General features: G+C 44.7%; 1 protein-coding gene across 7 annotated transcripts in view; it reads right to left on the reverse strand.

The window, feature by feature from the left end:
- Window positions 1-1,289: 1,289 nt before the first annotated feature.
- IL1R1 (interleukin 1 receptor type 1) overlaps window positions 1,290-12,812 on the reverse strand; it is a 75,885-nt gene continuing 64,362 nt past the window's right edge. For 6 of the 7 annotated variants that reach the window (XM_029058376.2, XM_029058377.2, XM_029058380.2 and 3 more), the window contains 3 exons: window positions 10,954-11,097; window positions 4,285-4,452; window positions 1,290-2,947 (listed from right to left, as the gene is read on the reverse strand). In XM_029058376.2, the coding sequence (XP_028914209.1) occupies window positions 2,526-2,947; window positions 4,285-4,452; window positions 10,954-11,097 (734 nt within the window). In that variant the 3' untranslated portion in view covers window positions 1,290-2,525. Of the gene's footprint in view, window positions 2,948-4,284; window positions 4,453-10,953; window positions 11,098-12,812 lie in introns of those variants that run through there. The other variant, XR_003756943.2, reaches the window with a different exon arrangement.

The raw sequence follows: 12,812 nt of genomic DNA on the forward strand, positions 1-12,812 counted from the left end.
CCCGGATCTGCCACTTGTCATCTGTGTGACTGTGGGCAAGTCACTTAACTTCTCTGTGCCTCAGTTACCTCATCTGTAAAATGGGGATTAAGACTGTGAGCCCCATGTGGGACAACCTGATTCCCCTGTGTCTACCCCAGCGCTTAGAACAGTGCTCTGCACATAGTAAGTGCTTAACAAATACCAACATTATTACATTATTATACAGTAAGGGCTCAATAAATAGTATTGATGACACAGCCCCAGGATCAAAGCTAAAACCCAGGTCTCTCGATTTCCTAAATTTTTTCCCCTGGACCAACATCAGGACTGATTAAAGCAATAATTTTCTGTTGGTGGCCTGCCCTGTTTCTAAACACTGCTGCTTCTGCTCCCTTGATATGGAATCCCAGCACCCTCTCAGGGATGTGGAACTAATCAGGATCTACCAGTCCTCAAAAGAAAACTGAGCCATCACCACCCTAAAACGGACTCAAAAAATGAAACTCAAAAATGCACCTGTGAAAATTTTAAGTCAGCATCAGTCTTCAACCATCAGGTCCATCCTCTCACACTTCCCAAAGCAAGGTCTCCCCAACTCACGCATTCCACACACCTCCCCTGCACCAGCCAATATCTCCCCTCCTGCTTCTGAGTCCTGCATCAGAAGACTGAGAGAGGGAGGATGATCAGGCTTCAAGGGGATGCAGAAGCCCCAGCTCTAAATAGCCACAGGTGCCATTTTGAACTGGTGGCACGTAAAGGGCCTGTGACAATTGAGCTGCCTCTGGCACCAGTTTGGGAAGAGGTCCACTGGCCTCCTCTTGGATGGAGACTGGTTTCTGATCCTGTTTGAGGTCTTGCCCTTCTCACAGTGAGATCACCAGCACTCCCCTAATTCCTTCCTAGTACAATAAATGTATTCCATTGAGTTTAAAAGAGCATTAGTACTAAACCCTGGGGATTTACAGGTGAAAATTCCAAGAAACAAATCATCCCATCCCAACACAACAATCTTTAGTTTGTTTATGATAGACCTAACCACTGAGGAAGATATTACTCCACTCTTGCGGCTCTTTTTCAAGTTCCTAAATTTGGTGATTAAGCAACCTAGAAGCAGGATATGACTGACACAAGCAGAGGCCAAGAAGAATCAGGCCTTAGGCAAAAGAGAATGGGCATTCTCTCATGTCTCCTACTTTGGGATGTCTTTAGTGAAATGAATTAAGTGGACGGTCAAAACATTTATGCTGTGAACCTGATGTTTAAAGATAGAAAAATATGTGGCATCTTCTCAGAACAGCAGTGACTCAAGTTATCAAATTTTTTTTATCATTATCCCACAGTACAAATACATTTTCTCCAAAAGTACGACAGAACAATGGCTCAGAAATGATATCGTCCCTCAAATTGCAGAACCAGAGACCTAGAACACAGTTGCTATTAAAACAAGTTTAGACACAACTCCCAGAAGAACACTGCAGTTGCTGAAACTTAATTCTTCCTCTTAGATCTTATCATAATCATCCAATTGCATTTATTTTTCCCTGTCGAGGTGAACACTGAGTTCCCTGAGATTAAGTGTAACTTGCATTCATTCAAATTTAAAGATTGTGCAGTTGTTGCTTAAAACAGTCCCAAATTCTTCATCTTGATTTCAGAGCAATGGAGTAGCAGTAAAGCTATGATTGCTGCATCTTTTCAAGTGAGAAAGTGGTGATTGTGAAATGATTGAGAGATGAATGAATGAATATACTGATAAAACTGAGATTTAGTCATTTCCATATATGTATATAATGCAGAAATATCTTATGAAATAATATCAAATAGTTTCAGAAGGCACTGTCTTCTTTTGAAGCACAATTTCATTCCCCCTTAAGTTAGATTCAAAAGTGAGGAGCTAAGGCACAGAAAAGGGTAAGAGATGTTTTCCCTTGCTTGTCAGCATTTAGTTGAAATCAAAATGGTGAAATCAAAAGTAGAAAAATAAAAACCACAAATTTTGGAGGGATGAGAGAAAAAATACTTCAATTCCTTTTTTCCTTTTTTAAAGTTATATGTCCCACTAGAGGAGCAGGAGGTCCAAAGTTGCTGTCCAAGATCGTTTTGAAAATCTTGGGAACCTGGACAAAACTTGAGCTGTGGAAACCAAAATGAAGGATGAGAATGGAAATTTATGGCCACTCTGGAACTGTCTTTGGTGAAAGGGCACGCAGCCGGCCAGAGGCCTCCGGGACCGCATCACCTCCCTCCAAGCTGTGGGCCGGAAGGTCTCATGTCTTCATTGAAGGGAAGCAGTTAGGCCTTGGAAAGGCTACCCTGGGTATCGGTCAGTCCACAGGTGCTCTCTGAGCCCCTTCTCGGCCTCGATCACAGGTGGGTGTCATTCACCTCTTGGTGCCCGGAGCAGACTGTGGATGGAGTCTCACCTTGAATGCCTCTAAGGCAAGCAGCTCCCCTTCCAAGACAAGAAGAGTGCTGGGGAGGGAGGTTGCCTAGGCAACTGACCATCTACATAACCTGTCCCGGTGAGCGCCCTACAGTGCTCACGATGGCACATATATTTCTGTTTGCCGTTCCTGCCTGTGATGGTCCCCAGGGAGGGCAACCGCTGACAGTAATTGCACTTCAGGGGAAGCCTGCCGAGGTTTAGCGGGCATGTGGTAGCGCACGTTTTTCCAGAACCTGGCATTAGCCGACTGTGACTCCTCGGTCAAATCCCCTGACCACCGGAGGACGCCATGCTTCTGTTTAATGAACTGGATTGACTCTGGCATGTTTGTATAGTCCTGAATTTTCCCCAGTTCCAGCAGGATGACTTTAATCCCGTCTTGAACAAGGGCATTGTACATGGCTAGCTGCTGCTCACTGGTGTTCCCCAGACACCTGTATTGTGGAGATTCCCGGTCTAAAATGATGATTAATCTTCTGCTTTTCTTAATATTTCTGTCAATGACCACGACCACATCTGAAACATGGGAAGAGCGAATCAGTATGTGAAAGTTTACTTTATGCTCCCTCTCATTACTATAAATGAGTAAACTTGGACCTACCAAAGAAATCTACTCTATTGATCACCCAGCTTTTTTTAATTGCTTGGGTGTATATAATATCGTCAGAATTGTGGGAAAAGCATTGGCCTTTTCAACTATGCACACATCCACAGGTGAATTTCATTGTTATTAGTGACTTACAAAGAAAAGAGCAAGTTTATGTATAAATAAATAAAATATATGCATACATAAATAAATTTGTTTCTATGTAGATCTCGCTCTTTTGCTCTCTCTCTATATATATATAAATATACACATATATGTATATACAAACTTAGATTCTCATCCCAGTTAGATTTAGGATTTCAAGACTTCTTGTGGACTCAGTTCTTTCCATACCTCATATTTGACTCAAAAGAAGTAAAAGAAGATTCAACCTCCAAATGTTGAAGGTCGGTGCTCAATAATCATTTAAAATCATTACCATCGATCCCAAAGAGTGGTTCTCCTATAAATACAGTTCAGAATGGGCACTCGAGCCCCTTTTATTTCTGAGGGGGGAAAATATTTTATGTATTTAAAATTATACATTAGTTATTATTGGTCATACATAAACTGTGGGTAGAAACCTGTTCTAGACAGGCACTCTGAAGAAGTACCCAGAAAGAACAAGACCTATCTCTTGCCCTTGAGGAATTGACAATCTAAATGACCTTTGATTGGTCATAGCCAGGAGACCATGGACAAGAGGCCTTGGCAGGAGGCTGTGAACAGGAAGTCAAGCTGCTCCAGGAAAAGTCAGCATTCAGTTTCCACGTAACCCAGAAGCACTGAGGAGGTCAATCCAATTCATCAGGTACAAAACAACCAAATTGCTGGGTACTAAACATTCCCCACCACGTTTTTGGGGGAGGAACAAAAAAACATTCAGGACAAAATGGCTACTTAGATTCTCATCCCAATTAGATTTAGGATTTCAAGACTTCCTGTGGACTTAGTTTTTTCCATACCTCATGCTTGACTCATTAATAAGCAAAAGAGGATTCAACTTCCAAATGTTGAAGGTTGGTTCTCAATAATCATTTAAAATCATTACAATCCACCCCAAAGAGTAGTTCTCCTATAAACATAGTTCAGAATGGGCCTTTAAGCCCCTTATATTCCCAAGGGGGCAAAAAAATAAATCTATGTCATGTCCTCTGGGAGTAGGACAGAGACATCTGAATTTATCCCGAGAACTAGGCTTAGAGATTAACACGATTTATTTTAAAAGTGTTTCATTGTGGTTTTATTTTTCTGGTTTTAAACGTACCTTCCCCTACCAAGTCATCCCTTCCATATATAAACAGATTGTATCCGCATTGCCTCTCCAGGACATCAGGCAGGATCTTAAGCACAAATATATCTGTGCTGTAGGTGGACTCCTCTCCATAGTCTTTAGGATACAAGATATATGCATCGTATGTCTTCCCATCTGAAACTAAAATAAGAAATGTTGTGTCAATGAATAGATTTTTACAGAGTGTTTATTTAAGAGTTGTATATTTTATTATTATCATTTAGTAGTGATTTGATTAATATTAATATTTATTAAGCACATTGTAGACTAAGTACTGTGTTAAGTGGTAGGGTAGAAATTAGATAATTAAAACAACACAGTCTATATCCCACATGGGGCTCAAAGACTAAGAGGAGGGAAGAACAGGTATTTTGTCCCCATTTTACAGATAAGGAAAGTGGAGCACAGAGATGTTAAATGACTTGGTCACACAGTAGACAAGCGGTGAAACCGGAACTAGAAGCCAGGTCTCATTCTCTTTCTACTCTTTCTACTAAGATATCCTCTAATAATAACAGTAATAATAATAATATTTGTTAAATACTTACAATGTGCAAAGGACAGTACTAAGTGCTGGGTAGATATTAAAAAATCTGGTCAGACACAATCCCTATCCCACATAAGCTCACAGTGTGAAGGAGAACTGTTACTTCATCCCCATTTTGCAGATGAGGAAACTGAAGCACAGAGAAATTGTGACTTGTCCAAGTTCACCCAGCAAAAAACTGACAGAGCTAGGATTAGAACCCAGGCCCTCTGACTCCCAGGTCCATGCCCTTTCCATAAGGTGACAGTGCTTCTGCACACAGAAAGTGCTCAACAGATACCACTGATTGACTGATGGATAATTGCTTCCTCTCCATGCTGCTTCTCCTTTCCCAGAAGTCATTCTCCTGAGACACTAGAAAGTTTTGGTTCAGTTGTACAAACTTTGAGTTGTCTCATCTTTCCAGAATCTGTCCCTCTACCCCTACCTTTCCAGGGCTCACTGTCTGAAAGCTCTAATCTGGAATGAAGGCACAACTGGAGGACTGGGATGAGTGTTTTACCACACAATGGGGATTTAGTTAAGTAATCTGCCTACACAGTAAGTACTTAATTCAGTACTCTGGACACAGAATTGGCACTCAGTTCAGTGTAAGCACATAGAGTAGGCACTCAGTTTGGTGATCCACACAATGGGTATACAGTACAGAGATTTCTTTACTGTATATAAACACTCAATACAACTGAGCTCCTCATCTTCCCTCCCAAACCCGGTCCTCTCCCAGACTTCTTTATCACTGTGGATGGCACGACCATCCTTCCCGTCTCTCAGGCCCGCAATCTCGGTGTCATCCTTGACTCGTCTCTCTCGTTCACCCCACACATCCTATCCGTTACCGAGACCTGCCGGTTTCACCTTTACAGTATCGCCAAGATCCGCCCTTACCTCTCCACCCAAACGGCTACCTTACTGCTACAGGCTCTCGTTATATCCCGGCTAGACTACTGTGTCAGCCTTCTCTCTGACCTCCCTTCCTCCTCTCTCGCCCTGCTCCAGTCTATTCTTCATTCCACTGCCCGGCTCATCTTCCTGCAGAAACGATCTGGGCATGTCACTCCCCTTCTTAAACAACTCCAGTGGTTGCCTATCAACCTCCGCTCCAAACAAAAACTCCTCACTCTAGGCTTTGAGGCTCTCCATCACCTTGCCCCTTCCTACCTCTCCTCCCTTCTCTCTTTCTACCACCCACCCCGCACGCTCCGCTCCTCTGCCGCCCACCTCCTCACCGTCCCTCGGTCTCGCCTATCCCGCCATCGACCCCTGGGCCACGTCCTCCCGTGGTCCCGGAATGCCCTCCCTCCTCACCTCCGCCAAACTGATTCTCTTCCCCTCTTCAAAACCCTACTTAAAACTCACCTCCTCCAAGGGGCCTTCCCAGACTGAGCTCCTCTTCTCCCTCTACTCCCTCTGCCACCCCCCCTTTACCTCTCCGCAGCTAAACCCTCTTTTCCCCCTTTCCCTCTGCTCCTCCACCTCTCCCTTCCCATCCCCACAACACTGTACTCGTCCGCTCAACTGTATATATTTCCATTACCCTATTTATTTTGTTAATGAATTGTACATTGCCTTGATTCTATTTAGTTGCCATTGTTTTTACGAGATGTTCTTCCCCTTGACTCTATTTATTGCCATTGTTCTTGTCTGTCCGTCTCCCCCGATTAGACTGTAAGCCCGTCAAATGGCAGGGACTGTCTCTATCTGTTGCCGACTTGTTCATTCCAAGCGCTTAGTACAGTGCTCTGCACATAGTAAGCGCTCAATAAATACTACTGAATGAATGAATGAATACTTTACACACAGTAAGCATCCTCAAGACTGTGAGCTTGTTGTGGGCAGGGAATGTGTCTGCTTGTTATTGTATCGTACTCTCCCAAGCACTTAGTAAAGTGCTTTGCATACAGTAAGTGCTCAATAAATACAATTGAATGAATGAGCGAATTTACAAAATATCATTGATTGATTGACTGACTGCATACCATAAATGCTCAAAAACTACTACTCACGATGATGATGGTAATTTCCTCCCAAAGATGTCACCAGCCAGAAGGACTTAAGTAAAACCCAACACTTTTCACAAGTTTGGATTTACAGAGTGTACTGCAGGGGCCAATGAAGGAAACTAGCTTTGCTGCTTCTAAGTACTCCAAAGACTTTGGAACTTGACTTTGGGGCAGGGATTGTTTTCCAGCCTGATTATCTTGTAACTAACCCAGTGTTTGGAACAGTGCTTGACACCCAGAGCTTAAAAAATACCACAATTACTATTATTTTTATAATTACTGTTTTTATCCTGGCTGAATTGCTGTACATTCGGTTCTCCTTTAATGCCCACTTACATCCTTGAAGAGACTCACACAAAGAAAAATCAGTGTTAGTGTTGCTGTGCCCAGAACAAAGCCACACACATGCTAATAATCACTTCCTCCAACATTGCAGACTGACACGCTTTGTTGGAAGAACAGACTCTAACAGTGTTCTATCCAAAACACGTAGTGAAAAAACACATCATGGAAGAGCTGAGTGTACGATCAATAATAACTGGTTTGGGGACTCTCAGACTCTGAGAAATGAAGGTTGATGATTCTGAGCACAGGGGAAATTGAGAGAGGGGAGCTCACTAGATATGGAGGTATCAATTTCAGCTTGAGAAAGTGGTGTGAGCACATTTCTTTACTGGGCTGGGAGAGTAGTACCTGCTATTGGGTCAAAAGTGCTAGAAAGAATCTCTAGTTCATGGCAGGATGAACTTAAGTTGGCTGCTCTCAGTGAAGGTCCATACCCACTCTTTAACCTGCTCAGAGCAGGTGATTCAATCAGACAGGCTGTAATAATAATTAATAATAATAATAATAATAATGGTATTTATTAAGCACTTACTATGTATCAAGCACTATTCTAAGCACTGAGCACTGTCCTAAGTGTTGTACTTAGGGAAGCCAGGCACCCACTGTGATGTGTTTATTATGGGGCAGAAACTCTGCCAATCTTATAACCAGTTTATTTTGGCATCCTAACCTCCTGAAACAGGCTTGCATTGCTTTGCATTTGGATGACATATTTCTCCCCTTTCAACCTTCATTTTCTGCCCCAGGATAACCTGGGTTTGAAGACTTTTCTTTCATAGTGTCGGTGTAAAATAGGATGTCTAGTACCGGAGAGGGAGGAGGAACTGCTTGGCCCTCTGCCACCCAACTTACTCTGCAACCCACACTTCCAGATTCACAACCGATCTCTGTTTCATGGAAAAGAAGAGAAGCCATGTGGCCTAGTGAAAAGAGTATGGGCTTAGGAATCAGAGGACCTAGATTCTACTCCCAGCTCTGCCATATGTCTGCTGTGTGACCTCAGGCAAGTCATTTAACTTCTCTGAGCCTCAGTTCCCTCAACAAAAATGGAGATTCAGTATCTGTTCTACCTCCTACTTAGACTCTGAGCCCCAATCAATCAGTCATACTTACTGAGCACTTACTGTGTGCAGAGCACTGTACTAAGAGCTCGCTGTACTAAGAGTTTGTGAGAGTACAATATAACAGAGTTGGTATCTGATTAAATACCAGATTAAATACCTGTTCTCCCTTCTACTTGGACTGTGAACCCCATGCAGGATAGGAACAGTATCTGACCTAGTTAACGTACCTACCCCAGCATCCAGCACTCGGAACAGTGTTTGACACATAGTGAACACTTAAATACCACAATTATTATTGTATCTACCCTACGCTAGTACAGTGCTTGGCACATAGAAAATACTTAAATACCCCAGTTAGGATTATGATTATTATTGCTGTTACTATTTTTAAGGAGAAAGCAGGAGACTGAGCAGTCAGTGGCTGGGTGGAGGGGGGGATTTCCCATTTCCACCTCAGGAACAGGAAGTGGCTCCATAGGCTGCTGCCCAGAGTTTTCACCGTTCCTCTATGGACAGCATGGAGCTGGGGGAGATGGGGGTGTGCAGGGGGAGCCTCTAGGGGCACAGCTCTCCATCAGCCTCTGCTCATTTAGGGTATGAGCAAGCACTGACCAGGAGCTGAGGAATGACTGATCTGTGCTTGAGGGCTTGTGGTACCTGCCAGTTTCTCTATCATCTCTATGGCCCCGAGGCCAGCTCAGACTTCCTCTGCAAGGATGAGGTAGGTCTCTCTTATGCCACAGAACCACTCTCCCCAAGGACGGCCACCTTTGCCTCCCAGATGGGGAGGGGCGTTCCCTACCTTCCCCACTTTGCAGACGCCCAAGAACTTAATTGTACTTTCCAAGCACTTAGTACAGTGCTTTGCACACTGTAAGCACTTAATAAATATGATTAATTGAATGAATGGATGGATGGATGGAGAAGGGAGACCCTCACCACCACCCTAATTGGTTACTGTGAAAATTCACACATGGTGCAGATATGCTCATGCTTCTCTTCAACCCCTACACATATTTTATGACGTTGTGTCACACTGCCCTTCTGCTATTCTGCCCCTAGTATTTTTTTTAATGGTGCTCATTAAGTGCTTGCTATGTGTCAGGCACTGTACTAAGCACACTGCCCATCCCTCTAGACTGTAAGCTTGTTATGCGGAGAGAATATGTCTGCTAATTCTGTCCTATTGTAGTCTTCCAAGTGCTTTGTATAGTGCTCTGTGCATGCTAAACGCTCACTAAATTCCATTGATTGATTAATTGATTGGGGAAAATGCAAGATAATCAAGTTGGACATAGTCCCTGTCAGACTGAGCTCCTCATCTTCCCTCCCAAGCCCGGTCCTCTCCCAGACTTCCCTATCACCGAGGATGGTACGACCATCCTTCTCGTCTTTCAGGCCTGCAACCTCGGTGTCATCTTTGACTTGTCTCTCTTGTTCATCCCACACATCCGATCCGTTACCAAGACCTGCCGGTCTCACCTGTACAATATCGCCAAGATCCACCCTTTCCTCTCCACCCAAATGGCTACCTTACTGCTACGGGCTCTCGTTATATCCCGGCTAGACTACTGTGTCAGCCTTCTCTCTGACCTCCCTTCCTCCTCTCTCACCCTGCTTCAGTCTATTCTTCACTCCACTGCCCGGCTCATCTTCCTGCAGAAACGATCTGGGCATGTCACTCCCCTTCTTAAACACCTCCAGTGGTTGCCTATCAACCTCCGCTCCAAACAAAAACTCCTCACTTTAGGCTTCGAGGCTCTCCATCACCTTGCCCCTTCCTATCTCTCCTCCCTTCTCTCTTTCTACTGCCCACCCTGCATGCTCCGCTCCTCTGCCACCCACCGCCTCACCGTCCCTCGGTCTCGCCTATCCCGCCGTCGACCCCTGGGCCATGTCCTCCTGCGGTCCTGAAATGCCCTCCCTCCTCACCTCCGACAATCTAATTCTCTTCCCATCTTCAAATCCCTACTTAAAGCTCACCTCCTCCAAGAAGCCTTCCCCAACTGAGCTCCCCTCTTTTTCCCTCTGCTCCCTCTACCTCCCCCTTCACCTCTTTGCAGCTAAACCCTCTTCCCCCTCCTTTCCCCCTCCTGTCCCACCCCCTCAGCACTGTACTCGTCCGCTCAACTGTATATATCTTTATCACCCTATTTATTTTTTTTGTTTAATGAGATGTGCATCACCCTGATTCTATTTAGTTGCCATTGTTTTTATAAGATGTTCTTCCCCTTCACTCTATTTATTGCCATTGTTCTTGTCTGCCTGTCTCCCCCGATTAGACTGTAAGCCCGTCAAAGGGCAGGGACTGTATCTGTTGCCGACTTGTACATTCCAAGTGCTTAGTACAGTGCTCTGCACATAGTAAGTGCTCAATAAATACTATTGAATGAATGAATGAAATGGGGCTCCCAGTCTTAATCCCCATTTTACAGATGAGGTAACTGAGGCACAGAGAAGTGGAGTGTCTTGCCTATGGTCACACAACAGACAAGTGGCAGAGCCAGAATAAGAACCCAGGTCCTCTGACTTCATAAGCCCGTGCTTTTTCCAGTAGGCTATGCTGATTCTGAAAGAGGCACCTCCCAGAGTTCCAAGTTGGGCAGACAAGTTCTTAAGTGCCTAGGTCAGTGGTCTGTGCACAAAAGGCACTCAATAGATACTGGGGACAGTGAAGGGAATGTACCTTTCTTCTCTGAAAGAGGATAGCAGAAATTCCGATACCATAACACAATGTCAACCTTGAAAATCTTGTAGATGAACACTGAGCAAACGACCACAAAAGCCAACGTGATGAGTCCTCCAATCAGACAAGCCCGGAAATCAGGAGCTGTACCAAGGGAGAGAGAAAGAGGCAGCATTATTCAAGCTAGAATTTGTTTGAGGGGGCAGAGGAGAAGCAGTGTGGCTTAGTGGCTAGAGCAAGAGCCAGGGAGTCAGAAGGACCTGGGTTCTAATTCCAGCTCCACCACATGTCTGCTGTGTGACCTCAGGCAAGTCACTTTACTTCTCTGGGCCTCAGTTCCCTCCTCTGTAAAATCGGGGTTAAGACTGACTACATAGAGCTTAATGCAGTGCCTGAAATACAGTAAGCACTTAACAAGTACCAAAATTCAGGAATTGCTCTCGAGGCTGCCAAAGACTGAGCTCTGCTCCTTGCCCTTTCAGGCCTTTGAGCCATGCTGAGAAATTAGAGTGTCCTGACCTGTCTAACAAGGGAGTTTCTTGGTTTGTTTTTTTGTTGCTATGGTTTTTTAGGGTATTTGTTAAGCACTTATCATGTGCTAAGCACTGTCCTAAGCACTAGGGTAGATGCAAGTTTATCAGGTTGGACACAATCCCTGTTCCACAGGGACTCAAAGTCTAAGTTAGAGAGAGGAGGATTTAATCACCATTTTACAGATTAGGTAACTGAGGCACCGAGAAGTGAAGTGACTTGCCCATGGTGACCTGACAATCAGTTGGCATATTTAGGATAGAAGCCAGGTCCTCTGACTCCCAGGTCCATGCTCTTTCCATTAAGCCATGCTGCTTCCCTCAGAAGCATGTCAGAGGGCACCAGCCATCCCTCCTCTCCCTCCTCCCTTCTCCCTCAGCAAGCCCAGAGCAGTAGTTCAGGCTGCAGTGAACTCAGAGAGGGAAGAAAAGAGGGAGGATTTTCCTAGTAGATAACCCTCCAGATGCTGGGTGTGCTCAGATTAAGGATGCCTGCACATGAAGAGGGTAGGCAGGAATGAACATAACTGTCCACCCCCTCCCGATTATCCCCCCTCGCACCACCAGAAGCCCCCATCAGATTAAGACAGCCTATTATGCCCACAGTCAGGTGGGATTTCCAAGGCGACCCAGTGGGAGGAAGAAAGCATAACCTTTGATTTGGCCTCCAGACACGGACTTGAATAGCAGCATAGCTTAGTGGAAAGAGCACGGACCTGGGAGTCAGGGGGCCTGGGACTTAATCCTGCCTCTGCTACTTGCCTACTGGGTGACCGAGGGCAAGTCACTTAACTTCTGTGTGATGTCAGTTTCCTCATCTATAAATTGCAGATTCAATACCTGTTTTCCCACCTACCTAGACTGTGAGCCCCTTAAGGGACAGAGACTGCATCCTACCCTATTATCTTATAATAATACTGGGGTATTATTATTACCCCAGTGCTTAGTACAGTGTTTGTCACACAGTAACGTTTAACAAATTATTATCAGGTGACAGACAACACTCTTGTATCCTGTCTCCCAGCCCCTGGAGTGCCATCTCCATCAGATATGTAGCCCGGCTGGCTTCTCTGCAGGAGTCTGGAATCCAAGAGAAGCAGTGTGGCCTAGTGGATAGAGTATGAGCTTGGGAGTCAGAAGGATCTGAATTCTAATCCCATCTCTGCCATTTGTCTGTTGTGTGACCTTGAGCAAGTCACTTCACTTCTCTGTACCTCAGTCAAATCACTTCATATCTCTGTGCCTCAGTTCCCTCACCGGTAAAATGGTGATAAAGACTGTGAGCCCCATGTGGGACATGGACTGTGTCTAATCTGATTGGCTTGTATC

This window comes from Ornithorhynchus anatinus, chromosome 2 (assembly GCF_004115215.2).
Source record: "Ornithorhynchus anatinus isolate Pmale09 chromosome 2, mOrnAna1.pri.v4, whole genome shotgun sequence".
Taxonomy (NCBI): Eukaryota; Metazoa; Chordata; class Mammalia; order Monotremata; family Ornithorhynchidae; genus Ornithorhynchus; species Ornithorhynchus anatinus.